Source organism: Aphelocoma coerulescens, chromosome 13 (genome assembly GCF_041296385.1).
Source record: "Aphelocoma coerulescens isolate FSJ_1873_10779 chromosome 13, UR_Acoe_1.0, whole genome shotgun sequence".
Taxonomy (NCBI): domain Eukaryota; kingdom Metazoa; phylum Chordata; class Aves; order Passeriformes; family Corvidae; genus Aphelocoma; species Aphelocoma coerulescens.
The window spans coordinates 11,397,336-11,425,118 of NC_091027.1; the positions used below are offsets into that span (position 1 = coordinate 11,397,336).

General features: G+C 47.7%; 2 protein-coding genes across 4 annotated transcripts in view; one reads left to right on the forward strand and one right to left on the reverse strand.

Annotated features, from left to right (window-relative positions):
- Nucleotides 1-9,613, reverse strand: part of SEPTIN8 (septin 8) — a 43,984-nt gene extending 34,371 nt beyond the window's left edge. Inside the window, exon 1 of one of the 3 annotated variants that reach the window (XM_069028534.1) lies at nt 9,471-9,613. In XM_069028534.1, the coding sequence (XP_068884635.1) occupies nt 9,471-9,500 (30 nt within the window). In that variant the 5' untranslated portion in view covers nt 9,501-9,613. The remainder of the gene's footprint in view (nt 1-9,470) is intronic. The other 2 variants (XM_069028535.1, XM_069028536.1) reach the window with 2 other exon arrangements.
- Nucleotides 9,614-19,919: 10,306 nt separating this feature from the next.
- On the forward strand, nt 19,920-23,440 carry SOWAHA (sosondowah ankyrin repeat domain family member A). Its single transcript, XM_069029135.1, has one exon. The coding sequence runs from the start codon at nt 19,960-19,962 to the stop codon at nt 21,661-21,663; it is 1,704 nt and encodes a 567-aa protein (XP_068885236.1). The 5' UTR covers nt 19,920-19,959; the 3' UTR covers nt 21,664-23,440.
- Nucleotides 23,441-27,783: the final 4,343 nt, after the last annotated feature.

Below are 27,783 nucleotides of genomic sequence, written 5' to 3' on the forward strand. Positions count from 1 at the left end.
ATAGTCCAAGAGAGGTAATGAGACCAGATTTGACAGTCAGAGGATTCTGAGCATAGTAAATCTTAACAGAGGTGGAGTAGGCATGACCTTGTGGATGCCTTTGGTACTGGAGACAAAATGAAGCACACTCAGCTGGGGCTGGCCAGTGGAGCTCTCAGCACCTCGTAGGCTAAAATTGTCACATCTAAATGGCACCTAATCTCAAAAGAGATTTGCAAAGTGCAAGCACACACTCAGTTCTGAAGGTTTTCAGCTAATCTTAAGCATGGGCTTAAAATTTCAGATCCCCATCATGGAGCACTTAACAGGGTGGGGAAAGAAGAAAGGAAGAAAAAACAAGCCCACAGAAAAAGTTTTAGATGTGGGCTTTCTGCTGATTTACCATTTGCCTTGCAATAGCAACAATAGAAGATAAAGAGCTTCATCTTCGTGCTGCCTCCTGCTCCTGCCCACTCTGGTGGTGGTACATGGTCAGTCAACCAGGATGCACCTGAGACCATGAGCAGTTCTGCCTTCTATGCCTGTGCAGGGAGGGCAACAGTTGTTCTTCCCTGTTGTAGCAACCCTAAAGAGCTGTAAAACTAACATAGTGTTGCCTAACACTGCTCCAGCAATGGCAGGGCAGAGCCCCAAGTGCCTTCCCTTTATTCTGTTTTCCAGCACACAGCACACGGGAGCACAGCCACGTCTGAGCCAGCTCTCCGTGCGTGGGACACTGTGCCAGCCAGCTATCTCCAGTTGCTGCATGCTCACAATAAGCTCCCAGCCTACACTGGAGTCCCCCCAGAAAACCTCACACTAAACCAACACAATTCCCAGCCCTCCCCCCACTGTTAAAACGCTCTTCAAAGAATGCCAAGAATTTTCCCAGACACTCAAGCCTTTATTCATATCCCTCCTGGCTCCCAGCTGCACTCCAGGCAGGCAAAAACATCACTGAAGAAACTACATATGGAGTCACCACCAAGATGTGCCAAATAAAAATTAAAGCAACTTTATACTACAGAAGCAAGAAGGCTCAAGAGCTGAGGTTCTTTTGGACCCATTTTTAAGAGCTATTCACAAACTTTAAGACCAGCAAGTGACCAGTGAGTGCATTGTGAAATGCAGTGCTCAGCTCCTACGGAAAACAAATATTTCAAAAAAATCACTTGTCCGGTGCCAACATTTCACAATGTCCCATGTGCCCCAGCGCAGTCTCGGGAAACCAAAGGCACTGCTGCACACCTGCAATATCCAGTGCTGAACACACACTGCAGCCTCCTCCAATAAGAAGGCGATCAGGGATTTAAGTGAGAAAGCCAAGCTCCTTTGAAGGGAGGAACTCCTTAGGCAAACTCCTTGATTGCTTTCCTGTATCCAAGGTACTGGTGCCAAAATGTGCTTGGATTCCTGCGGCACACCTTGTGCTGTATCCCAGCAACTAGCCGGATGCAGGGCACTCCCAGCAGCCAACCAGGAGCAGGGACCTGCACACTCCACGTGTTCCCCTTCTGCACCAGCCTGCTCCCTTCAAGGCTTGTGAGCACACAGCTGAACTGATGGCATTGCCTTCACTTCAGCCCCAGCAGCCTTTCCTCCTTCAAAAAACCACAACAAACCACAGAACATAAAAATCCTACACATATCTACAGAATCAAATGGCACAGGCTAAAACATCAGTTTTTGCTGATGCTCAGAGCCAAGTCTCAAGGGAGAGTAAAGCTCCTCATCTTCTTATACCACACACATCCAAGACGATCCATTCACAACCTGTGAATGCAACATCAGTTTTCATTTTCTGCAAACAAACTAACTGTTTCTGGCTTAAATTCCTCTCTGTTTTACACCACAAGCAAAATTCCCACATGCTTCCTTTTCTTAAGCTATTATTTAGTGATTTCCCTATAACATTTATAAAGCCTAATTAATTGTGAGGTCTTTCTTAATCAAGAAAGGATTAAATGTGCATTTTGTCTCTATCACAAGTCCTGGATGAGAATTTACAATGCAGAAAAGCAGGATTTACCAGGCAGGATTTACCAGATTTTCATTATGTATACAGTGTTTTGCAAACATGAATGTTGCCTTTGAGAATAAGGAAAGTTGGTAAAAACAGAGAAAGCGATGGAAACAAAAATGAAAGACATTTCCTCCAAAATGACCTTAAAGGATGAGAAAGTTCAGCTTCTCGGCAGTGTGAGAATTCCATCCCCCATAAGCTATTCAAAACCAAGCAAAGTCCAAAATACAAATAAAACTTTTTACACAGGAAAAAACCTAAAATACGGACAAACAACAACACCCAACACTGCCCTAGTCAGTTTCTTTTTAAAATTATTTATTCAGAAGCTGCTGAGGCTTTTCATTTAATGGACTTCCCAATTACCCCTGTCAAGAGGCTAATCTTAGCACCTTATCTAGCACAGACCTTCCCCAAGTTCACCCAAGGCAGCAGATGCATTCCCAGCTTACACTCAGCTGCTCCAAGCTGTGGAATGTCTTCCCTTTCCCAGTATCCTTCCATGAGGAAGAGGAGACACTGGGCAAACACAAGTGGCTGTGGGAAAAACCCAGGAGATAAAGTGAGAGCCTACCCTTAAGGAGTGGAATGAAAAATGTTTGGAGCAGTTTAAAAGAAGTGTTGAAGAAGGGAAAAAGGATCTGGATCGCCATCACACCAAACAAGCCACACTGGATATCAGCCACCAAGATTATTTGCTTTAGTTACCACTTAAAATAAACATGGCTAATTCCCACATACATTTCCAGAATTTATTGCCCAATTAAAATAAATACTATTAGCCAGTATATTTTTAGAGAAGGGAACAGAGTTATAATGGGAACCCAAGAGCATTTTGTCACTGCTGTATGCTTTTTCCCAGTTTGCCTTATGCAACCATCCCACAGCATCTCCACAAATAGGTCCTCCAGCTAATGACCACGATTTCTTGTAATAATGCCTGGAAGACACCAGAAAGAGAATATCCCACAATATACCACAGCAACTCAGCTCCTCTGAGGGCTAAACTAGAGTCATCATACTAATAAGCTGACTGCTATATATCCTATTAACACATGCTTCCAGAAAGCCTCCAAGTGTATTAGCACAGAATACCTTTAATCTGAAGAATCAAAGCAACAGAAAAAGGAAAACTTCTATTTGAAAAATACACATAGCAAAAAGATAAGCTTAAAGGACTATTTGTTCCGTATGAAAATACAGAATAAATCTATATCCAGGAATATGAGCTGGAAGCACCTTTGCTGCAGAAAAAGGGAAGGGGAATGTTGCTGGGAGGCCAGCTGCCAGCCTTCCTCAGGTAGCATTTTCCTGTGGCGGGGCTGAAAGCCAGGATCAATGTGGCTCAGGATGGAAGGCTGCTGTAAGCAGGGTCTGGAGCAGAGACCCAGCAATGTCCTGAACTGCACCCACACTCCAGGCACGCCAGGAATGTACACACTATTCAACACAGCGGGGATGATCTCTCCCAGCAACAGACCTGAGGATTGCATGGAAGATCCTGGCAGATGCGGGAAGGTTCCATCTTCAGGCATCACCACAAGCTCTGGGAACATGCTCCACAGCAGCCACAGCTGAAGGCATGCCTGCACAGTCCTTTGCAGGCAGACATGAACCCAGCTGAGCAGAGGCTGAGGGCTGAGTCCTGCCTCTGTTACAGCCAGAGCCAGCTGAAGCATGCTGGTTGCCTGTGGAAGACTTGATGCATTCCCCACATGCACACAAAATGCAGAGTCATCACAGCATCTCATGCAATGGTGAGGTGGGGATGGGAGAACCCCAACCCTTTGATGGAAATCCAGGCTAGGCTCTCTGGCTCCACAGCTCCCTGTGACAGTCTGGTTTTGAGGCAGTGCAGCCAGAGAGGGCAGGAGCTCCAAGACAGGGTGCTCCATGGGAACCTCGCTCAAGCTGTCTGACATCTCTGGAATTCCATGCACGTGGGACACGGACACTTTTTGGTTTCACAAAGGAATCTAAACATCTAAAAGTGGTGCCTTCACAGCCCTGACCCCATGGGCCCTGGTCAGCCACAAGCTGAGAGCAGTAACTAGGGCTGTATCCAAGAATCCTGTGGTCCTAACTGATACCACCCTCCTCTGAAAGTCTCCCGTCACTCCATTTGAGGATGATTCCCTGTCTGGGTTCCTTCTGCATCCCAATGTCAGAAACTGGAGGCGAGCATGGCTGCTTATGTCAGAGAAGAGGCTCTGGAAGGAAAGTGCATGGCTGGAGTTGAGCAGGAGCAGCACTTTCAGGATTTTTTTTCTCACTTGAACTGCTCTGGGAGATGGACTCTCTTAGCCATCTGACACTTTTATGATTCACGAATACAAAGGCAAAGCTTCAGGTATAAACCCAGAGCTCACTGCAGCTATGCAGATGCAGGGAAGGGGAGAAACAAGCAGATTCTGCATAAACACAAGGCCGACTTCAACAAAACAAGTACGGGACAGGACAATGTTATTTCCAAAGGCTGCACAAACAGGGCATCTGAAACAAACAGGGCAGCTTCTCCCATCCACAGCCTGAAGTGTGCCCAAAACACATTTTGAATAATCAAAACTAATCCCATAAACACACCCTGACCCTACATAGGCAGGGTGAACCAGTGCACCCACGCCCCTGAACATCTCCTTCAGTCCCATCACCTCCCAAATTCCTCCTCTTAATTGCACAACCCAGGAGAAGCCGATTCAGCATCATACCAGTTTCTTCCCCTCCCAAGCTCCAAGCCAAAGGAGCATGGGAAGGAAAGGGGATGAGCATGACTGTTGCTCCTGGAGAGAGAAAAACAGCCCAGTGCTGGGGCCCTTGGCTTGCACAGTGGTGCCTTGAGACGACAGGACTGGGCACAGCGGGGGCACTCAGAGACAGGGCTGTGCCTCTCCCCACAGCTGTAGACAGCACTGGTATTCTGCCACAGAAGATAATATTTAGGGAGCTTTTGGTCTTCCAGCAACGCTGGGGACTGGCTGACAGCTGCCACCACAGCACAGATGACAAGCCCTGACACCATGCTGGCCTCCTGAAAGGGAGTTATTCTTCAGGCTCTCATCTGTTTTGCTGATGCTGAGAGCACACACAGCCTCAGTCTCCACCAGCTCACGTCCTTCCACCCACTGCCTCAGCACTCACTGCAGTTATGAGTGGTTCAGAGCAGCTCTGGAGCTCCCACGCAGAACAACATGTTGCATCTCTGCTCCAGGAGGAAGAGACACTCCAGATTTACCAGCAGTGACAGCACCACAGCAGGGAAGAGAAAAAAGAAATTTAAAAAAATCTTATTCTGGGCAACATTTACACCCAGTGCATAAACTGAAAATAAGTGTTTAACTGCCATGGGCAGTTAATTGAGTTAATTGGTTCTGTGGTTGAGGCAGTCAAAGCTGGCTTCCTGTGTGAGGACAGGCAAAATTCCAGGGGAGAGATCTCAGGGCTCGGAGACGCAACCACCAATTTGTCCCCTCCAGTGGAAGGCCATTTTCTGCATCGTTCCTTCCCAAAAAAGCATACGCTATAGATTCAGAAGAGCTGGCCAGCACAGGGAAGGGAAGGGCTGCTCCTGCTGTGTTGGCTTCCTGGTGCCTGCTACCAGCTTGGAGAAAAATCTGTCACTTGTGCTCCACACTGCATGGGGGATCACTTGAGTTTTTCCAGGCAAAAGGTAAAATAACTGAATAGCAAAAAGAGACAAGGGGATTTAATCCTGGAACTTCCAAATAGTGCCACCTGCCCGGGCAAAAAAGAGAGCAGAGGGAATGTCTGAATTCAAATCAACCCCATTTTCCACTGGAATTGAGCCATGGAAAGGTTTTCCTTGAGAGTTTGTTTAGAAGAAAATGTGCCTCTGCTTAGGACATGCAACGATAAGACTTCTGGTCATGGAACATAGAGCTGTTCTCAGCTCACTCCTTAAGCCCATCTTTCACAAACTAAGGCATCACACTGGCCCCTCACAGGAAAGGGTGGGTTTAGGCTGTGCAGTCATTAAGTGAACCCTGAGCTTACATAAAGCAGCAGCAACACATGAAGTTTATCACAACACAGGCAGTTATGGAAGGAACAGGCACCATCCAAAGGTTCCTCTCCTCCCACAGAGCTGAAAGCAGGTGACAAGAAGGCAGTGGTGTGTAAACAGGTAGCACTCACGCACAGCTGCCAAACTCGCCAGATCCTCCCCAAGCTCAGCAATTTGCTGAGACAAAGCAAATCCCATTGTCTATTTCCAGCGAAGAAGTTGCTATTCAGCTTTCCTCTGTATAAAGTGGTGGTTTTTTGGCAAGATCTTCTAAGGGACATTAATTTACAGTAATGCTGCCAGTACCAGCCTAGCTATTAATCACTTACATGAAGAGAAATCTCAGGACTGCATGTGGACAGCCATCCCCAACCATAGCTCACACACTGCTATGTACATGTGTCCAGTGCTCTCTGCCCTGGGCATCAGTGTTCACACATCCCTGTCCACGCAGGCAGTGGCAGTGTCCACACAGAGCAATCAGCCAAAAGTTAGCTTTTCATGTTAAACTCTTATCCCAGCCCTACCTTGAGGCTGAGGACACCTGGTTCTTCTCACAAGAACTATTCAGTTTGGAGCCCACTGGCTTTGCACCTCCAGGGCCATGGGCTAGTGCAGATAGTTAAGCAACAGCATTTTGTGAGGTCAATGGGTTTTATTTAAAAAGAGATAAAGCAACAGATTTGGGAAAACAGAAGTCTTACAGTCTTGGTCTCACATCTCGTCCCATTTACTCTCCTACACATTTCCAGTCGCTTCTCTGTCACTTTTTCTCCTTCCAGCTTTTCCAGCTCCTTCACAGCTTCTGCATTTCCCTGCTGCATTTCAAGCAACTTCTGTTGCTTGCACATGGTGGTTGGGCTGTTTTCCACTCAACATCCCAACATCCTTGCTAATAGTGCTAGTGTCTGCTCCAGTACAGTCACCACAGGTGCTAACTCACCACTGGCCAGCCCAGGCAATGGAGAAGCTCTGAGCTTTAATGACAAAATAAAAGTATTCAATAAATGAACCAAACTTTATCAGTTCTCCTTCCACCCTGGGGGTGAGCAGCTCTGGGTCTCCAGAAGCAATGCCTGCAGCCCAAGACCTGAACACAGCTGTAGTGAGCCACGTTCTCAGAGCAGATCAGCAGAAAACTTAAGTCTCCAGAGGCTGAAGCAAATCTCTCTCAACACTACAGCCACAAAAACAAAGGTGGTGTTGAGCACCACTGGTGTGATCCTGCTGCCTCAGAGACAGCTTTCCATGGGCAAACTTCCTTTCACTTGCTTTTGTTGGTCATTTCCAACAGCAGCACTTGAAGGGAACTTTATTGTGCTGGAGACAGAGGCATTCTGGAGGACTGTACAAGGGAAGTGTGCATCTGGGGAGTTTTCAAAACACATTATCCGAACCTAAAGTTCGCTACATTCCAGGATGTCAGTGTCAGCTGGACACTTATAAATAGCTTCACCAATCTGAATAGCATGACCCGTTGTGTATCAAAACCCTACTTCAGAGGTTTTTCCAACATTACTTCCTACTGCAAATACAAACAGCTGGTAAAAATAAGTGAATTTATCATCACCTTTGCTTAGCAGTAATAAGCTACTCCCACATGGACTTCATGCTCAGGAAGCTGAGGTACAGTGATATAAAATGGCAACAAGAAACCTGTAAGCGCCGCAGAAAGAACAACTCAGAGCACCTGAATCATGAGGTTTCCATGATACTGCTGGAGGAAAACCAGCTGAGACACACGCTAGGGGTAAAGGAAACAGCAGCTGGGACAGACATCTGCCCCACATCAAATGGAAACAAGATGTTGCTCTCCCATTCACCTCTGCCAGATCCATGGTTCCAGGCAAAAGGTAAACTGATATCATCAGATCACCAGACCTACCATGCCTGCAGATCCCTATAAACTCATCCCAGCTCCCTGCACAAAGCAAGCAAATTTCTTCCTAATGGAGTTGGGCACTCAAGCCATGCTGGAGCCCAGCCCTTTCCCTTTGGTGCCCAAATGAGAGCCAAGCAACTTCAAGAGGTTTTTTTAAAAAGGTTGTTTTTTTTTTTTTTAAATCAGTGACAGAGTACTGATGTAAGTACACCAAGCATTCAAGTACCCACACCAAAGAATGCAAATTAATTTAATTTTCTCCAGAACTAGGCAATATTTTACATTCCTGTAACACCTATGAAAACCTGCACAGGCAACTGCAGACACACCAAATTAACATTAAAAGTATTTTTATATGCTACAAATGCAGAAAAGAATTGCAGTGAGAGAGTCCTGGTGTTTTCATTCTCTGCCACTCTCTTTACTTTAATCTACTCCTCCCAGCGCCTAGAAACATTAGCTTCCTTAAATAAGAGCCCCAACTCAATTTTCCTTTATGCAGGTTTTAAGGAAGTTACAGTCTTGCAAATTCATTCTTGAGCTGGAAACTTTTGGGCGAGGATTCAAAGAAATGAAACAGGGTTTAAGATTCTTGGCAAAAAGTAGCTTACAGGGAAAACAGTAGCAGGGACTTGTTTGTGCTCAAATGGCAAGCCCATAATTCAGACAGCAACCACTGCTGTTCCCATGTATTTAGTAATATCACACCAGACTTTTTTGACTTCGGAGAGCTATGCTATTTAATGCAGTAAAAATGCTTTTAGCTCTGAGAGCGTACAAGATGCAATACCAAGCTATTTAACGAGAACAGCCTTCCAACAACAACAAAAAATTCAAGCCGTAGACAAAGAATAGTTTTGAGCCGACACAGATTTTAGCCAGATTGACTTCCGATAGCAGTTATACAACATGTGAGCTGCAGAGAGGCGGCGGTGCACAGGTCATGCTCCATATTTGCTGTACAGCATTCCTCATACATAGGCTCAGGGAGCAGCCAGCCTCAATGGTTTGCTTTACCCGTGTTTGAATCAGCGTGTCTCTTGCTGTATCATATACACACCGCTCAGTTACTATTGCAGAGTGTTTGGATAACAGTGGTATGTAAACAATTCGTATTTAGGAAGGTCTGACCCCATTTCTTGCCGCCCGTCTTTGCGGGGTGCTGCATGCCTGCAGACACACGGATCCCGGGTACCCTTTGAATCCTGGGCATCCCGGCAGGAGTCCCCGAGCATGGCGGTTCCGGTGCCGGTTCCAGCACCAGAGGGGGCTCCGAGGCCCCGGAGCCCTCCACCCACCGTTTCCTCTGCCCACGGCGCGGGCAGGACCTTCCCGCAAGGACTTTCCTCGCACCCACCACGGGCACCGGCATCGACCTGCTCCATCCCCAGCTCCCCCCCGCCGCCACCGGGGTCCCGGAGGAGGCCGGCGGGGCAGAGGCCGCGCATCCCCCCTGGTGTCCTGTCCCCACCACCCACTGGGTTATTCCCCCGCCTCCGAGTGACAAAGAAACGCCAAGTTGTGTGGTCGAGGGAAAGCGCGTACGAGAGCGCGGCGGTGCTCACCGAGAAACGCTCCAGGTCGGTGGCGGCCATGACCGGGACTGACGCGGCTCCGGCGGCGGGAGCGCTACTGTCGCTGCCCGCCGCGGGTGGATGCGGCTGAATGGATCCAATATGGCCACTTCCTGGAAACTCCCTCCGCCCGCCGCAGGCGCCGCCCGCCCGCAGGACCGGGGGAACCGAGGGGACGGGCATCGGCGGGGCGAGACGGGCACCGGCGGGGCGGGACGGGGTGGGGGCCAGCCCTCCGTCGGCCGGCGGGGAGGTCCCGCCACCCGCCGCCCTCAGCGTGGCACCCTCGGCCGCGGAGGGGAGTGGAACCGGGGAACAGCGGTTGGGCTGCCCCGGCGGGAGCCCACCGCCCCTGCCGGGGGTCAGCTGTCGTCTGGGGGCTAGCACATCGCACGGGTGGCCCTGGCAGGAGAAGGGGGCTGTGAGCGCCGTACAGCACTGCACGGGGCAGCTGCGAGCCCGCGTGCGGCTGCGGAAGGGCCAGGAGCATCCTCTGCAGGGGTCACACAGACCCATCTCGGGAAGGTCTCCAGCGTTCAGCGTGCTGGAAGAACAACACATTCCACAGGGCAGCGGTGCCTCTGCACCGAGGTGCTTCCATAACACGCGGGAGCCACACCAAAGTGGCAGCCACAGTGTGGGTTTGAGCCGGGCCACGAGAGCTCATGGCCATTAACGCTGCCCGTGTTTATGATAGTTTAAAGTATCCAACAGAGGGCTGTCGAGTCTTTCTTCATCGTTCCTTCCCACCAAAGGCACAGAGCCAAGGCCACCGCCAGTCTCTGTAACGCAGACATTGGTATTTCACGAGCTGTTAGCACAGAGCGGTTTCTGTTGCTTTCTGGTGCCCTCTGCTGCAGTGCAGCTACCCAGGAACAGCTCACCAGAGCCACGTGTGCTCTCGGTCGTGCTGCTGGGTCACTAGACCAGACCTGCACCGCTAATCTCTCTGTAGCCCTGGTTTTGTCTGAGGCTTTCCCCTCTGTCCCTGCTATGTCCTCACCTTTCCTCCTCATCCTCTCTCTTGGAACAATCCACTCTTCAGATTTGGAGAGCTGAGTTGGGTCAAAGAGACTAAATACTTCTGCCTACAATGCTCTTTGCAAGGAAGGGACTCATGAGGATCATTCTGAACCCCGCAAGAAGAGAATTCCTCTTACCACTACACACAGGAGTCAAAAAAAAGCAGTGTGTGCACAAAAATGGAGCAGTTACTGTGCATGTTCTGAGGGCCCAGCAGAAATCCCCCAGCAGCTTTGGGGAGTCACAGAGCCCTCTCTCCTTTGCTCTCAGGCAGCATCTGCTCAGCTGAGCTGCTCAAAGCCTGTCCTCAGGGCTGCTTCTCCATCAGTGCACACACCAGCCACAGGGCAGTCACTGGGTTACAGCAGGTGTCCGTATTTTACATCTCCACATCTTTGATTCTTCCTAAGCCTCCTTGTGTTCCACCTGCACAGTGCTGCAGGAGCTCTGGGAAGCACTGTTCATCCAGAAGGGCACGGTGCTTATGCTGGAGTAATAATACAGGGTATAAACTCAAATGTAGGTAATTGAAGAGAGAGGACAAGGGTTAGAGGGATCAGAGATTAGGAAGAAGGTTGTGTTCTCCCTTTAAGCAATTTCAAGGCATTTTCTGAGATGGTGTAATCCAAATTATTTGCTTTTTGAAATATGATAGATCTAGTGCAGGTCAAAGGAGCTGTTTTTCCTGAGCAGACTGCCTACAACTAAATTAATTCTGCTAATCCATGTATTAGCTGTGAATAAAGGCAGGTTTTTAAAAATGTACTTTTCTAAAAAGTTCATTGCTGAACACCTCCTGTTTTAATTGATTTTCACCAAAAATTACCAAAACCACCCCCAACATTTTTCATGTCACAGTCACAGTTCTTAATGCTGCCAGGGACAGCAAAGCTGTCCTGCTAGTCCCTGCCACCTGAAGGCAAGCCTGAGCAGTGTTATAAGTTTGCTGAACCTTTTATTCATTTATCCCTGTGATTGAAATGTTGTGCAGACCACACATTCACTTTATCACCTTGTTTCTTTGGCCGATTCCCAAAGGTTCTCCAGTTCTCCCTGGCTCCTTCAGCAAAAATGTGGAAGCTAAAATCTGCCATTTCTGGTCTACAGACGTAAGTCAAACAGTTAATACAGAAGCAGAGTTAACTTTCCAGGCTGCTTTTATATATCACAAAGGAGCAAAAATAAGCAGATAAAAAACCCTAAAAGTTCTGGTTTTGTTGGGTTTTGTTGTTTTGTTTTGGGTTTTTTGTTTTGTTTTTTTACTTTACAATCAGCTTTGTGAGTCCTTATTTAAGACAATGTAAAACTCTTGCTTAGCACATGCCTAAACGCCTTAATGCCAGGTACTTTTGGAGAAGCAATTGACTTTGATTCATTAAGAGCTCTATTCCCTGACAATAAAGTGCACAATGTAACAAGACAACAAGGCTCACGAAAGCTGATTCCCAAACAGCTGCTGGTTTCTGAGAGCTGCAGGTCAGATGCAAAGATTCTCAGCACAAAGAAAATTGTGAGACATTGCAACAAATCAAGAGCCAACACTGCTGCCTCCTGGCTCTGAGCTGTGCTGCTCAGACCTCCTGCAGCTGAGGTCCTCGACAGAGAAAATTTCCAGTAGCGCTGCCACCAGTGTGGGGCAAGATCTCTGTGACAGCAGAGCACTGTATAAAAGCTTACAGTTATTTTTAAACACCTTGTTATTTGAGAAAGCACACTATTTCTAATGCCAGTTCAAGAGAAACCCTGCTGATTTCAAAAGGTTCAGTTGCATAAAAACTGCTTCAAGAGAAGTGACTTGGATTTGGTGATTCCTTTAGCTCCTAATTGTTATGCAAATTATTCCTAATAGCTCTGTAATTAAATGTATATTATAGTGCTGGATGCTCCTGCAAGGACTTTAAATTTCGTGGAATATTTGTACCTGCTAAAACCACGGTGAATTTAAGACGAGCTGTGGATTTTTTTACAGGTGAAGACCTGGAGCAGAGAGCACAAAGGACTGGAGAGGCACAAATGTGTCCCTGGAATCTCTTTGTCTTGGGGAAAGCAAGGGAAATGCCCCTCTCTGCATGGATGGTGGCATTGCAGCAGCACAGTTCTGATGGTGGGGAGATCAGCAGGAGGTGCTTTACCTCTTCACATTGTGAGCACAGGTATAGGCAATGAAAGTGGAGAGCAGTAAATGCTATCACAGCCCCTTTGATTTGGTAGGCAGACACAGAGAGCAAGAGATCATCCCACCTGCCACATGAGTACAGCAGCAAGACCAAGGCCTTTTGAGGATGGCTCCAACTTTCAGGGCTGAAAAAAATCCTTGATTTTTAAATCCAGGTGGTGCAGATAAACAGATCTCCTTCAGGGTTTTCAACACAGGCCAGAGGAAACAGCTTTGGGATAACTATACATTTCTCACTGTGTGTCCTGGAGATTACTAGAAATCAAGTGGTTTATAGCTACTCTTTCAGCATTAACACCACCAAGCACCTTATTAAATTTTCATTGGAGCTGACAATATATGGAGCTCATAAGGCATTTGTACAGAAGTCCTATCTTTTTAACCTGGAAGTCAATAGGAGCTGTAGGTCCATGTCCATACAGAAACAGACCCCAAATTTCCCTGCTAAAGTGCAGCAGAGGGTAGATTTAGGTAAGGTAAAGAAATTCAGCCAAATTAAATTTACTAAAGAAATAGATTTTATTCTGCAGCCAAAAGATCGGTCACACAGAAAACCATGATCGGAAAAAAGGTCAGCCCCGAGCCCGGGATCGGTGCTGGGTGAACACAGATCTGACCTCTATTGCATCAGATGCCCAAGTTCACGAATGTCGAATGACGCTTAGGCTGGTTCCTTCTTATACAGTTCTTGGGCAGAGTCTGAATTAATTCTATTCTTCTTGCAGTTTAGCATATTCATGATGTTTTCTTGTCCTGAAGGTGGACTGCACAAAGCCTTTCCTGGGTCTGATGAATCGTCCATCTTGGATGATGAATGGTCCATCTCTGATTCCTGGAACAGTTATTCTTAGTTCCCGGAATGGGATACTCCTTTAACGACTCCGAGATGTTAATCAGTTTCATCATCGTCCAAATCATCGCCCAGGTGTGGTGTTAATAGCTCCAGATAAGGTCTACCTCCACCCTGAGATAGACTTTTTTGTATACTGATTAGTTCCTGGCCTATTGTCTTCTCTGCTGCTGCCAAGGCTTGTGAAATTTTCTCCGTCCCCGCCCTGGGGTTTGGGCTTAGGCATTTTTATTTGTACAATTAATACATATATTTATGTACACAAGCACTAATTAACAATTTCATTTATAACATAGGTTAGCTACTAGAAGAAAACTCCTCCCTGTGAGGGCAGTGAGGCCCTGGCACAGGCTGTCCAGAGAAGCTGTGGATGCCACATCCCTGGAAGCATTCAAGGCCAGGCTGGATGGGCCCTGGAACAACCTGGTCTAGTGGAAAGTTTCCCTGCCCATGGCAGGGAGGCTGGGAGCTTTAAGGTCCCTTCCAATCCAAATCATTCCATGAGTCGATGATTCTGTTACCACACTGAACCTCATGCCAGGTTTGCGTTATCCTGGTAAAATCCCATCAAGTTTGCAGGTACCATCTGAAAAACAGAGGATGTTTGAGATGAGTCCTTGCATCAATCTGTGTGAAACAAGCAGTATTTAATAAATACAGACTCTGAGATACACAGAAAACTGTGTTTGAACGGCTGCTGTTAAGAAACGTCTTCTGAACTGGTTACTGAGGTCCTCAAGCTAGAGATGAATCCTTCTCATTTATGAGAAAATGCCTTTTATCTGTAAATAATCAGCCCCCCCCCACACCTCCCCCCAGCTGCCCCTTCACAGACTTTTGCTCAATTGTTTATCTATGGAAGGTTACTGCATTTCTCCATGGAACAAAGGAAGAGCTATTGCTATCCCTGACAATGTGTGGTCTTTGTTTCACATGAAAATATCAACAAGAAAAGTGGGAAATCATGGGCCTTGTCATCCTGTTTATTCAGGGAACGCTGATTTCATTTCGGAGGAAAATAAGTTTTCCTCAAGGCGAAAGTCCCATCTGTAGTCATTAGCAGCTAAGCTTCGCCTTTCTGCAAAGCAGCAGCAGCCTGTCTGACTGGAACTATCCTCCACATTCCCTTTTCTTCCTCTTTTGCTTTCCAGCCTGGCATCTCATCTTCCCTGTGGCTCTGAGACTATCATCCAGGGAAGAGCAAGACCTAGGGTACCATTTCCTTCCGGTTTGGGCAGTAGAAACTTCTTTGCTTTGACTAGATACTGTGCTTGATCTCCCACTTTATTTCCTGGTTTTGTGTGGTGTGGATAATTAGTCATATAACCTTTACCTTCCTCCTCTGAGGGGGTGGGAAAAGCTCCCAGGTTCACTATGCAGTTTACTTCACTCTAATAATGTGTCGGTTTGAAAGACAGGTGTCTGCCAAGGAATGCAGGAGCCTCCCTTGAAATGGAAACTGTAACCCCATTCCCACCGAATTACTATAATTTTTAAGTTAAGGGGCTTTTAGGCAAAGATATGAGGAATAGGAATAACAGTTCTTTACTAATATATATATGTGTGTATATATATATAAAACCAGTCAAACAAACAACAATAACTATGGCAGTAACAGCAAACAATCACAAACCCAGTCCCAGCCTTCTCGGCTGTCGGGCCCTTTCCCCTCGGGTGCAGTTCCGCTCGCAGCCGGCAGGGATCGCTGGCAGCTCCCGGTGAGCAGGGCAGGTGCGATGGTTCCCCCACAGCTGCAGGGGGCGCTCTGGAGCGAGCTCAGGGAGCACGTGGCACTGGTGGCCTGAGATCCCGGGGAGGGATGGAAGAAAGGTTTCACAAACCCCTGGGCAGCCAATCCCGGTGTCCGGCTGGACCCTCGGGAACAGCAGGCTGGAATGGCAGGCTGGAACGGCAGGCTGGAATGGCAGGGACGAGCACAAATCCCGGGTGGCAGACGAGATGTATCAAACTCCGGAGCTGCAGTGGGAACACTGAGAGGTCCCGACAGGCAGGATGTGCGGGGGCTACAGAGTAGCGAGGGCTCGAAGGAACAGCCGGGGCAGAGTGGCCACGGCCCGGCTCCCAGTGGGGCAGGGAAAAGCGGGCTTGGGATCTCGGGGTTTTCCCCGAGGCACCCAAGCAGATGGTGAAAAGGTCCCTCTTTTAGTAAGGTGGGGTGTTAGGGTCCTGGTGCAACAGCCGTTCCAGTGAGCAAGCTCCACTCACAGTAGAAGAAAGGCAGCAGAAAGCAGAAGCCTGCAGCAGCGACGAGCTCCCTCCACAACGATGGCAGCCCTCCTCTCTCTCCAGATGTCAGGAGAACCAGAGAGCTAGGGGATGTACCCAACCCCTTTTTCCCAATTCAAATCTCGCGGCATCCCCTGCCCTACATGAGAAAACCCCAGGTGAAAGAGAGTAGCCAGTTGCACCCTACCTTCTGTGGCCAGGTCTTTTGTTTCCCCTAAGTATCCAGTAATTCATCCCCCCAGGCAACATGTATGGGGGAAATTCTTTTAAGAGAAAAAGAAAACAAAAGGAGAACTCCTAAAACCCCAACATAACAATGATTTAAGTTTCAGAAACTTCTTCACAGGAAAGGTAACTCTCATCAGTCACATGGTTATAAATAGAGGCCAGCTGTCTACAGCCTATGATGCAGAAAAAGCAAACTGCAGTCTTTGTGTGTAAAAAAGTAGTAGTAAATTAATTTAATCATGGGCTTCTGTACATTGTTTTTGTCTCAGCCAGTAAATGAAAAATATCAAGACAGTTGCCTTGAGATCTCCAACAAAGCAACCCACAGTATTCTGTAAATAGCCCAACAAGAAATATTTGCTTTGCAGGTTTTCAATGACACAGAGACAAAACTTCTCACGCTTTTTTAAGGCTGGAAATTTTGGATGACTGATGAGTATAACACCCATAATGTTCCAGGATTTTATCTATCTATCTATCTATCTATCTATCTATCTATCTATCTATCTATCTATCTATCTATCTTCATTCAAATGGTTTAATTTCTGTTCCATAATCTGATCAGTGTGACCAGCACTTAGCAGGCTAAGAGGGTTCACTGGGAGCTGGTCCTCTGATACTTGGCACTCATCCTGAATGGTGGGCAACCAAAAGGCATCAACAGCTAAAGGGAAACACTGGCAAACAGGATGTACCCTGTGCTGTGGTCTGGAACTGATACAGGTAAGTAGCCAGAAGTGTTGTTTTCTTATTTCAGATAGTATAGGAGGTTGATGTGTTAGGTTACTAACACCCACTGAAAGACTGTGAAAAGGAGCACAACCACATGCCACGGGTTGCGAGTGAAGAGAGTGGTGTGGAACACAGGTGGCTGGAGGCATTACCTGGGCAGAGGTCATTCTGTCAGGGCAGTTAAACCAGAGAAACGAGTTCAGACTTTGCATGGTATGAGGTGCACGTGTAAACATCCTGTCTCCTCTTCTATGACCTCCTGGGTATGTGTCCTTCTGCTCTGCAGCCATGGGGAATGCCAGGATCTGCAGAGGGGAACAGTCTCAGTAATTCCCCTCTTTTTGGACCTTGACCCAGTGCAAGACCCCGGAGAGGCTTGGCTGCATGGGTGCAGAGCAGTGAGGTGTCCTGGGAGCCTGGTGCAGGGAGATCCCTCTGCAAGAATGGTGCTGGGCTGACGATAAGGCAGGTGGGGTGTGACAGCACCGTTGTGGGTCTCAAAGGATACAGGGGTGCAGGGGTGTGATGCTGTGCAGGCAGGGACGGAGTGCAGTGAGCTTGAGAATGCCCCCCCAGCCCCCTGCTTGAACCAACTCAAGCAACTGGAGCAACTTCTCCCTTAACATTTGTAACATAAGAAAATGTTTTTTAAAAGAGCCTGTTCTTCTGAATCATTTTCCCTCCTCGCTCTCAGTTGCAGATATGAACTATAATCCTAGGGTATAGCTGGAAGTTTGCAATGCAAAAATCACAGACTGCTGAGATTTTCTTACACCTGCAAGGGATTCTAGTAAGGATCTGAACAGTGAAAGCAAGGCACAGCAATTAGCATTTGGATGCAGGGTCATTTTTAGCTCCCTACATAGGGCAGGCAATGCCATGAGCTATAGAGCACTGCAGAACACTGCTCAAGTGGCTGCCTCAGCGAGGGCAAGGTTGCTCTTCAGGCCACATGAAAAGGCAGTAATAGGTGTATGATTGACATAGAAACACAGAACTACTACAAGAAGATTGCACACTATTATTATGTGAAAGAGCATTAGAGCAGCAAAATTATTTTGAGGAACTGGTTTGGCACCAGCTCATTAGCAAAAGATGAAATAGTTTTACAGACATTTGCACAAAGATGGAGAGAGAAGGGGAAAGAATGCCAAATGCAATCTGTGGGAAGAGTCTCTTGTACCCTCAGTAAAAGGTTTGAAGAGGCAGAAGGGAAGTCAGCATCAGCGAGGAGGACATACCTCACATTGCCTTCAAATTGTAGACTTTGGCGCAGACTGATCATAGAATCATTAAAGTTGGAAAAGACCTCCAAGATCATCAAGTCCAGCCTTTGACTAAACACCACCTTATCTACTAAACTATAGCACTAAGTGCTATGTCCAGTCATTCCTTGAACACTTCGGGGATGGTGACCCCACCACCTCCCTGGGCAGACCATTCCAGGGTTTGAAATCTTTACCGTAAAGAAATTCCTTCTGATGCCCAAATGGAACCTTCCCTGGTGCACCTTGTGTCCATTTCCTCTTGTCCTGTCACTGTTTGCCTGCGAGAAGAGGCCAGACCCCACTTTGGTACAGCCTCCTTTCAGATATGTGTAGCGTGATAAAGTCCCCCCAGACTAAAAAGGTCCAGCACCTCAATGTCCTTCCTGAACTGAGGGGCCCAGAACCAAACACAGCACCTGCAGTGTGGTCTCACCAGTGCTGAATAGAGGGGGACAATCACTGCCGTGGTCCTGCTGGCCACACTGTTGCTGATACAGGCCAGGATACCACTGGCCTTCTTGCCTACCTGGGCTCATGTTGAGCCACTGTCAACCAGCACCTCCAGGTTCTTTTCCACTGGGATGCTTTCCAGCCACTCTGCCCCCAGCATGGAGCTCTGCAGGGGGTTGCTGTGGCTTAAGTGACCTCTCACTTCACCTGTTGACTCTCACACCATTTGCCTCAGCCCATTAATCCAGCCTATCCAGATCCTTTTGCAGAGCCTACTTACCCTCCAGCAGATCAGCACTCCCACACAACTTGGTGTCACTCGCGAACTTACTGAGGGTGCTCTCCAGCCCCTTGTCCAGATCGTTAATAAAGATATTATTACACAGGACTGGGCCCAATACTGAGCTCTGGGGAACCCCACTACTGACCAGTCACCAACTGAATGTGGCACCATTCACCACCACTCTCTGGGCCCAGTCATCCAGGCAGTTTTTAACCCTTTAGAGAAGAGTGGGCTCCAAGCTGTGGGCTGCCAGCATCTCCAGGAAAATGCTGTAAGAGACAGTATTGAAGGCTTTGCTGAAGTCCAGGTAGACTACACCCACAGATTTCCCCATATCCACTAGCCAGGTCACTTGGTCATAAAAGGATATTCCATTTTATTAAGTTCGAAAACAGTGAAAACAACTCCAGATCTATTTGTTTTTTCTTATCCATCCTCATACAGTTACTTTTATCTGTCTTCATAACACTCTGACTGTTCATTCTGTTCTCAGTCTCTCTTGCTCTTTCTTCTCCTAGACAAACTGTTCAGGCATCAATTTAGTGATCTTAACTGCAACACTCAGAGGAGGAGAAAACAAGTTTGCAGGCTGAACATCTGTCCAAGAGGTCCTCAGTCCTCCTACTTTGCCTGTGGAAAAGCATTTGTCTGAGATTTATTTTCTCCTCCTGTAGAGCAGAGAACAGTAATGTTAAATGCTTAAGCACAAGTAATTGATAAGACAGCAGAGACAGCTTCTCTATAAAAAGAGAAGCTCTCTCTTCTCCTGGTGGACATGAACAGATGCATCCATGCTGTAAATATTTCACTGTTTAAATAGACATGTACATCTACATTGTTGATGCAATATAGGTAAAAGAGATAATAATATATGATTACATATATATATATGTATGATAATACATAGTATCATGTAGAGGTGAGCATATTTCAGAAGACTGACCCATCCAGCCATCTTCTAATTTTAAGGCATCAGCCTCTTGCCCAGCAGGATCACAGGTCCTGCAGAACACCTGAGGCTTTTCCAGGAATGGAGACCGAACCTTGCAGAGTGATTTCTACCCAATGCTGCTCCACTTACTTGCTACTGAAACAAAACAAAAAAGCAAAACAAAACAAAACAACAACAACAAAAAACCCCCCCAAAAACAACAAAAAACCCAACAACAAAAAAAACCCACCCCAAACCAAAAAATCGTTTCAGGAAGCTGGAAGACGAGTAAATGGACGAAGCGTTCGGTCCCACCCGAGGAGCCTCCGTGACCTCCCTCCTGCTCTCACTCACTCCTGGGTCGAAGCCGAGTCCGTGTCAGCCGCCGCCTGATACCGCCGCTCCCCGCGCCCACTGCCCGGACCCTACCCTCCCGGCAGCCACCGCCCCGCGGGCGGGGCGAGATCGGCGCCGGGGCCGCTGCGCTTCGTGTGCGGGGCGGGGCGGCCCGAGCACCTCCGCGGGAGCGGTCGCGGGGGGGTCGCTGGCAGCAGCAGGTGCCTCCCGCCCGCGAGCTCTGGCCATCTCTGCAGGCTCCCGGCATCCTACGCTGCGCCGAGGCGGCGGGCGCGGCGGCAGCTCCACCACCACCACCACCTGTGGCGGCGGGATGGCGGAGCTCGACATCAGCGCGGAGGCAGTGATGGGCTTCCTGAGGGAGCGCGGCGGGCGGGTGTGCAACACCGAGCTGGTGAGCGCCTTCCGGCCGTTGCTGGAGGCCAGCGGGCCCGGTGCCGGGGAGGCAGAGGGGCGGGCGGCGCGGCGGGAGCGGTTCAAGGCGGCGGTGAACGCCGTGGCCACGGTGAAGGAGATCGATGGCGTCAAGTTTGTGGTGCTGAAGCGGCAGCTGCGCGCTGCCCCGCCGGCAGGGGTCGATGCCGGCGCCCCTGTCCCGATTTCCTTCCCCGACCCGGACCCCGTCGGGACGTCCCCCGAGGAGCCGCCCGGGCCACGGGCCGTGGCCGAGCTGCGGGGCCTGTTCCAGGGCGGCGGCGGCGGTGTGCCTCTGCCCGGCGGCGCGAGGGGAGCTCGGCGGGAGCCGCCGCCCAAGCCCTGCATGCTCCCCGTGCGCTGGGTGCTGCCTCCCGCTGCCCCAGGGCCGCCCGAGGAGGCAGTCACCCCGCTGTCCCCCCCACCGCCTGACGAGGAGACCGGGTCCCGCTCGCCCGGGCTGCGGAGGGGGCCCAAGAACCACCGGGCCAGCGAGGAGACGGTGGTGCCCCTGGAGCAGGCGGAGCACCAGTGGCTGGTGCTGGCGGCCGACGGGCAGTGGACACAGCAGCTCCACGGGCTGCTTCTGGGCGACGCCAGCCTGGCGGCTCGCAGGGACTTCATCTCCGGCTTCACCGCCCTGCACTGGGCCGCCAAGAGCGGCAACTGCGACATGGTGACCAACATCATCCGAGCGGCCGAGAAGGGCGGGTCCCGTGTCAATGTGGATGCCAGGTCGCATGGTGGCTACACGGCACTGCACCTGGCTGCCATACACGGCCAGGAGAAGATCATCACCATGCTCGTCTACAGCTACCATGCCAAGATTGACCTGAGGGACTACAGCGGGAAGAAGCCACACCAGTACTTAAAGGAAGGGGCATCCCTTACAATTAGGCGCTTGCTGGGGGACCCCAGCCTTTCCCAAAACATGGAGCATTCCATGCCCATCAAGAAGTCCACAAAGCTTGCGGCTTCAATCTTGAGCTCCACTAGCACTTTTCTGGGGGTCATATCTGATGACATGGCTTTCTACGATCTCACCAAAGGTTTAAGGAAGCCCTCCACTTTAAACAAGCTTCTAGCTGCCACTACGGGCCCAAGGAGGAAGCCAAAGACCAGAGGGGGCTTCCCTTCGTATTCCTCACTCTCTGAGGTAATGGAGGAGGAGGAAGAGGTTGTCGTGAAACGCAGACCCGTTTCTGAGCTGTTCTTTGGCCACTAGCCTCTGCCTTACTGTGATCAAAATGGTTTAATAGCACAGCTGGTGTCTCAGCTTTCTCTTGCAGAAGCAGTTTGGATTTTTTCTCTCCGTATCTGTCTTTTTGGATGTTTAGCTGAATCAGTGATAGGGTCTACGTCCAAAGTCCACAGCATGAAGCCCGGCTCCATATGCCTGTGGAAAGGGAGCTGCCAGGAAGTGCTATCCATGCTGTATGTACCATTGTGCTGATGTATTGGTGGAGACCACAAACTTTATACTTACTGGCTGAAAAACTAAAACAACTTATGTGTGTGTAGACAGGTGAAAATGCCTGAGGTACAGCCTTCTTGCTCTGTGTTCCTCGGCTGGAGAGCAAAAACAAGGTGAAGGATTGCATATTTTACACTGTGAACAGCAAGCTGGTAGCTGGCTATTTTAACAAGGCCTGTTATCTAGCAGGATTAAATTATCGGAGGAAAGATGCATAGTTTTCTATGATGTTTCTGATTATTTTGGTAGCAGAAGAAGGATATTTCTATTTACAAAAATTGCATACTTTTTCAAAACAAAGTTTCTCACTATCAGAAATACTAACATAATCTCAATTGTTGTCTGATGCATTTTATTAGATGAATTACTTAAAAGGATAGACCCTTACCTTCAGCACTCGAGTCACCGTGACTTGTCTACCTCAGTTTGAAAGCTGGCTAGTGATTTAAGTTTTTCTCTCTTCCTGAAAGACTTTTTGACCAGGTGGTACTTAACCACGTCTTGATGATACTGTGAACATTTAAACTTTACTGTAGTTCAATCAACTTAATCTGAATAAAAACCTTCTTGATAGTTGATGGTGAAAAACTGAGCTGAAAAACTGGGAATTGGATCCGTCAGAGTTTCTGAGTAGCCTACTGGAAACAAAGTTAGGCTTGTATGTCTGATTCTTTTTTGTTTAAAACTTGGCCTTTCATTTTGACCTATTTAAAATAAATATCTATAAACATTGGGCTTTATGTAATGTTAGGTGTTTCATGACAGAACCTCTGCATGACCCCTTGAAGCAGTGTTTATTTCAACAGCGTGAATCATTGACCTAAAACTAACTCTTCTTCTTTTATATGATAAACATAATTGTTCTATATATAGAACTACATGTAGCTCAAAAAGCATGGTAACTGCAGGTTAAATAATATATTTGCAGTAAGATTATTATTTTTTTAATTACTGTTTGGTTAAAGTTAATGCAAAGAGGCAGAGCTATGAACAGAAACTGTCCAACTTCTGGGGCAAGTCTGCTAAACCAGCATGTTTTTTCTAAAACTGTGACTAGAAACCTGTATCATTGAGAGGTGCTGAAGGTGAGAGCAGTGCTGCAGTGGCTCTGTTTGGGTTTCTGCACTGAAACACTTGTTTGCATGCTTTGCCTTTCCTTCCAAGTCAGTGGCTTCAGGAATGTTTTCGGTTTTTCCACCTTGCATTAAACCTAGTACTTGTAATTGGTTCTAATTAACTTGTCCCAAACACTCACAAGGAATGCTGTAGGACTGAAGATGGAGGCACTGCCCTCTTTACTTCAAAACACTCTCCCTGAAGTTCCTGGAGTTGGTGACATTCGTCGGGAGTGTAATCAGAGGTTGCAGCCAGGTCAGATCCAGTTCTAGGAAGAGACTGGATTATTCTGGATGGGTCTGCTTCTGTATTTAACTAATTAAGTTGTTAAGCAAAGGTTAATGATCAAGCACCTCATGATTTCTGTATCTGGAGTAGGGTTTAAAAAAAATAAAGTCCAATTTGCTCTCTAGCTGTTGGTGTGACCATTGCCCAGTTTGGTCCTTTGAAGACTTGATTTGTGCTGCACTCTGTCAGCTTGCAGAGTTCCTGAAAAAAAAAGGGCTCTGTTTTAAAATGTCTTTCCAAGTGTACTGACATAAACGACTTTTTTAAAAAAAAATTTTTTAATAATTTAAAAAAAAATTCCTGAAACCATAGAAGTGTGTATGTGCATTCATGTTACCTCTGAGGCACTGACACTGCCTGGTGAAAGCATTCTGTTTCTGCGGGAATTGCAAACACTCCAGTTTGCCTTGGACTTATGGAGAAGTTTGTTCAATAATTATGGGTATAGGCTTGATACCTGTCCAAACACCATAGCTCTATGAACTTTAGTGCTTATTCAGAGTCAAGCCTACGTGAGCCAGAGACAGGATTCAAGGATGGAGTGTTTTTCGTTTATAAACCCCACCTGACTGACTTGGAGAGTGTGGTTGTGATTTCACCCCCGGGAAAGTAGGGAGAAGGTTTCATTGTTTCTCTATTGTTCTGTTAAAGAAGTCACAGCTGAGATAAGATTCATTGCAACACGTATTATCAAGGAAATTCTGCACTACTTCCTCAGAGGCATCGCAGCGATTAGCTGGTGTGATAGAAAAATGCCCAGCAGCAAGAGCCCTCTTCCAGCGTTCCCCAGGGAGTGCTGGAGGCTTGGCAGGAGGGTGGTGACACAAAGATGGGGAACTCACAAGGCCAGGTGCTGTGGGTGGGATGGGCCGGGCCAGGCTCTGCCAGCAAGTTTGTGCAGTGACTCAGCTCATTCCTCCTCCTTGTTGAGCCGATGAAGGAAAAGATAGTATTTAGGCAGGCTGGGATGAGTACACGAAGTTCGGTACAACTTCGGGTGCAGACAAATAACTGAGAGGTATCGAGAATGCTGTAATCCTACAGATATATATAATGCCTTTAGTTTGAAGTAAAACCAGTCCATCAGCCTGGCTGTGTTCTAGGTTCCAATGTTGCCCTTTAAACTGTGGGAAGGGACACTGTAGGGAAATGAGTGATCATGAGAGCAGTCTCCTGCAAGAGGTTAAAGCAGGACTGTTTTATGAATCCCTCAGCTTGACTGATTCTCCTTAATTCTCATTTTCAAGCCCAAATCTGGCTGAACGTAGTAGGATTTTCACCTGAACAAGAAAGAGCTGTGAAGTTTAGCCTGGATATTTTCACAGGAACAGCTGAGAGGAGGACTGGGCTCCCCTCAGCACACTGGCTCGGGGCAGGAGCTGTGCCACGGGCTAGGCATGCAGCCTTTTGAGTCCCTGGCCCAGCCCAGAGCTGGGAGCTGCCTTAGGCACCATCAAAGTTAATAGCAGGAAAGTTAAAAACCAAAAAACCTGAGGACCCCCAGCTCTGCTCCTGTCCCTTGGAGAGGGCTTAGTGGTGGGGAAGGCTGGACATGGAAGGCACAGATCAGGCACAGGAGCAGGACTCAGCAGCTCAGTGGTAATTTGCCTTGGTTACTAGCCTGCCCTCTCACCATGTCTCAGTTTTCCTGTTAGAAAATGAGATAATCACCTTGGTCACTTCTTTAAAGCACAGTCAGTACTGATACGCAAATTGAAATCAAGATAATGATTTTAGACCTGTAGGCAGCATGAGCAGTGTCATTCCCCCACCCTGTGAATGTGCCTTCAGTGGGCCGCCTACACAAATAAAACTAGCTCACATTTTAGTTCAGCAGCACTAGGGACCAGCACAGCTAATGTTTCCTTGACCCTGGCTCAGTCTGCCTGCTAACGATAATTTGGTTTGTCTGTTCCTTGGCATGTTTTGTTCTGAGGAGTACCAGCTCAAAAACCTGCTATGAAGAGCTCTGCACACAAACCTCAAACCATGATTCTGTGCAAAGGGACAGACTTTGTCCTCCTGGATGTGGCTGTTTGAGCAGTGTGAGGCAGTGTGGTTGTGGTCAGGCTCACAGAGATTTTTGTCTGTCTTCATTCCCTTGTGAATGCTGCACAGAAATGTGGACTATGAAAACCCAGGAAATGCCACTCCTGCACTGCATAGGAGTCTTAATGAGATTTCAGCTTCTTCACAAACCCACAGTCCAGTGGATGAGTCACAGTAACTCCAGAAAATAAATGGGAGTTGCAGCCACCAGCTGGAGGTAGAGGAAGCATTTCTAGACAGTCCCCTAATTCCCCACTGCTCATGTCTTGCTCCCTCTCTTCATGTTTCCAGCATGACCTAGGGATCAGCACAGTTAGTGTTTCCTTGACCCTGGCTCAGTCTGCCTGCTAAGGATAATTTGGTTTGTCTGTTCCTTGGCACGTTTTGTTCTGAGGAGTATTGGATGTATTTGCCTCCCGATATGCATATTAATCTGAGTAAAATGGCAACATGGCAGTTTTTGCCCTTTCCAGTCGTTTGTACTATTGTGGGACTCCCCAAATTAAGCGGTTGTTAACAGGGACTTGGCCAGCATGTAGCACGGGCACAAACAGTGTGGTGTTTGTTTGCTGCAGGGGGAGAGCAGGGACAGAGCAGGGCAACACAGATCAAAAACTCTGCATCCTAATGAAGAATATTTCTATTCCAGTTTTGAGGTTTATTTCAGTAATGTAAAAGACAAAGCAAGTCATTAAGCACATTGAGCCTTTATACTGTATGTGTAACCCTGAACCAGGCAAAATAGATCCATACTGTTAATATTAGCACAGATTTAGTACATCTTCTTCCCTTTCTATGAAGAGAAAATAGAGATGTGCACAATAAAAATTATGCTGGCAATGTTAATCTTTCCCTTTCTCGGTAGAACTTCTGCCCTATGTTTGTCCCAGGTAGAGCATTACTTCTTTTCTTTACCTAAAAGCATGAGTTCCCAGCCAAACCCAGATCACCATTTCCCAAGAGGAAAATCATCCATATCCATCACATTGAGACCCTCCAGACAAGGTAAGAGACTCTAGCTGAGAAGCACAGCAAGCACTGTGGAGTCACAGCTGACACAAACCTTCATTTCCACTGAATAGAACACAATACCCAAATGCACAAGCCCTTGATGTGAGGTCATGGTATTGGGGTGCCAGGCCCTCCTGTGTCCTCACCTGCAGGCTCCTGCATGAGGCAGATGGTCACACCAATAAGATTCACCAATATGGTCACAATAACAAACTGCAGCAGTACAGACAGACTTTCTCACCAATATTTTTATGTTGTATTTTCTTCCGCCACTCTCCCATGGTAGTTTTCCTCTTTGCAACAAAGAACTACAGCTCCACTCCAGGCTGGGATCAACTCTGGACCAGACCAGCTGAGACCTCTCCGAGCAGCCACTGTGACATCGATACTGACCCTGCACTCAGCAGGGAGCAGCTGAAGCTCGGATGGGGGTCCTTCAGGCACCAGCCATGCCATCAGGAGCTGCCACAGGGCAGGGATCTCTGGAGAGACTGTTTCACAAATGGTTCCCTTTTGACGTAGTTTGGGATGTTCTTGCTCTTCCACCATGGGCTGAGCCCATTAGAAAGATCTCTGGCTCTTTTATGCACATTTTTAGAAATGTCTCTTATTCTCTAAATCAAAACTATCAGTGCAGTCCATAATTCTCTCTCTGTGGATTTATCTATGAGATGACTCAGCTTCAAGGCTCATGTGGTATTTTAGAATCTCTGATAACCTTTAATGCCTCTCTTCATTTAGCAGTAAAATTCAAGTGCTGCTTCTTGAGAGCCTTTTGTGAATCCCAGAGGTTGCATGATTCCTACAGGCTGATTATTCTTTAATGTCTATGTGGGCTCCCTCCAGGCACAGATTAGTTTTGCAATGCTGCTCTGAGTTATTTTTAAAAATTTATTCAGATGGTTGCCATGAATTCTCAAAGCAGGGAGAACACCCTTCTATTTATTAAATGCAGCTCTCACAAGCACGAAATAGATATTTTTGCAGAGTACATTTGCATTAACTCCTGCAGCCCTCTGTTCCTTAATTAGTTCCACATGCAAAAGTCCCCCACCATAATGCCCCAGTGAAGAAAATGAGGCTGGGGTTTAAAACAAAGTAATTAAAATCCTTCAATTTAGTTCCTAAGAGGCTGAAACAGCAGCTCCTGGTCCAGCAGTGACTCCCACACATCGCAGTGGGTGTTAAATGGTTCTAAACAAGCCACTGTGTCTAAAAATTTCTCAGTTGCTGCCAGGACACAGGCAGGATGTGCTGCTGCTGCTGCCACTGACCGCTCCCACACCAGCACCACAGGCTCATGCTCTGCCTCGGGCAATGTAAGTCATCTTCTTATCCCGAAATCAGGCCCACCTGCTTCTGCTTGGCACAACAGAAGCTATTGCAGAGTCTCCCCCCACGCCACTT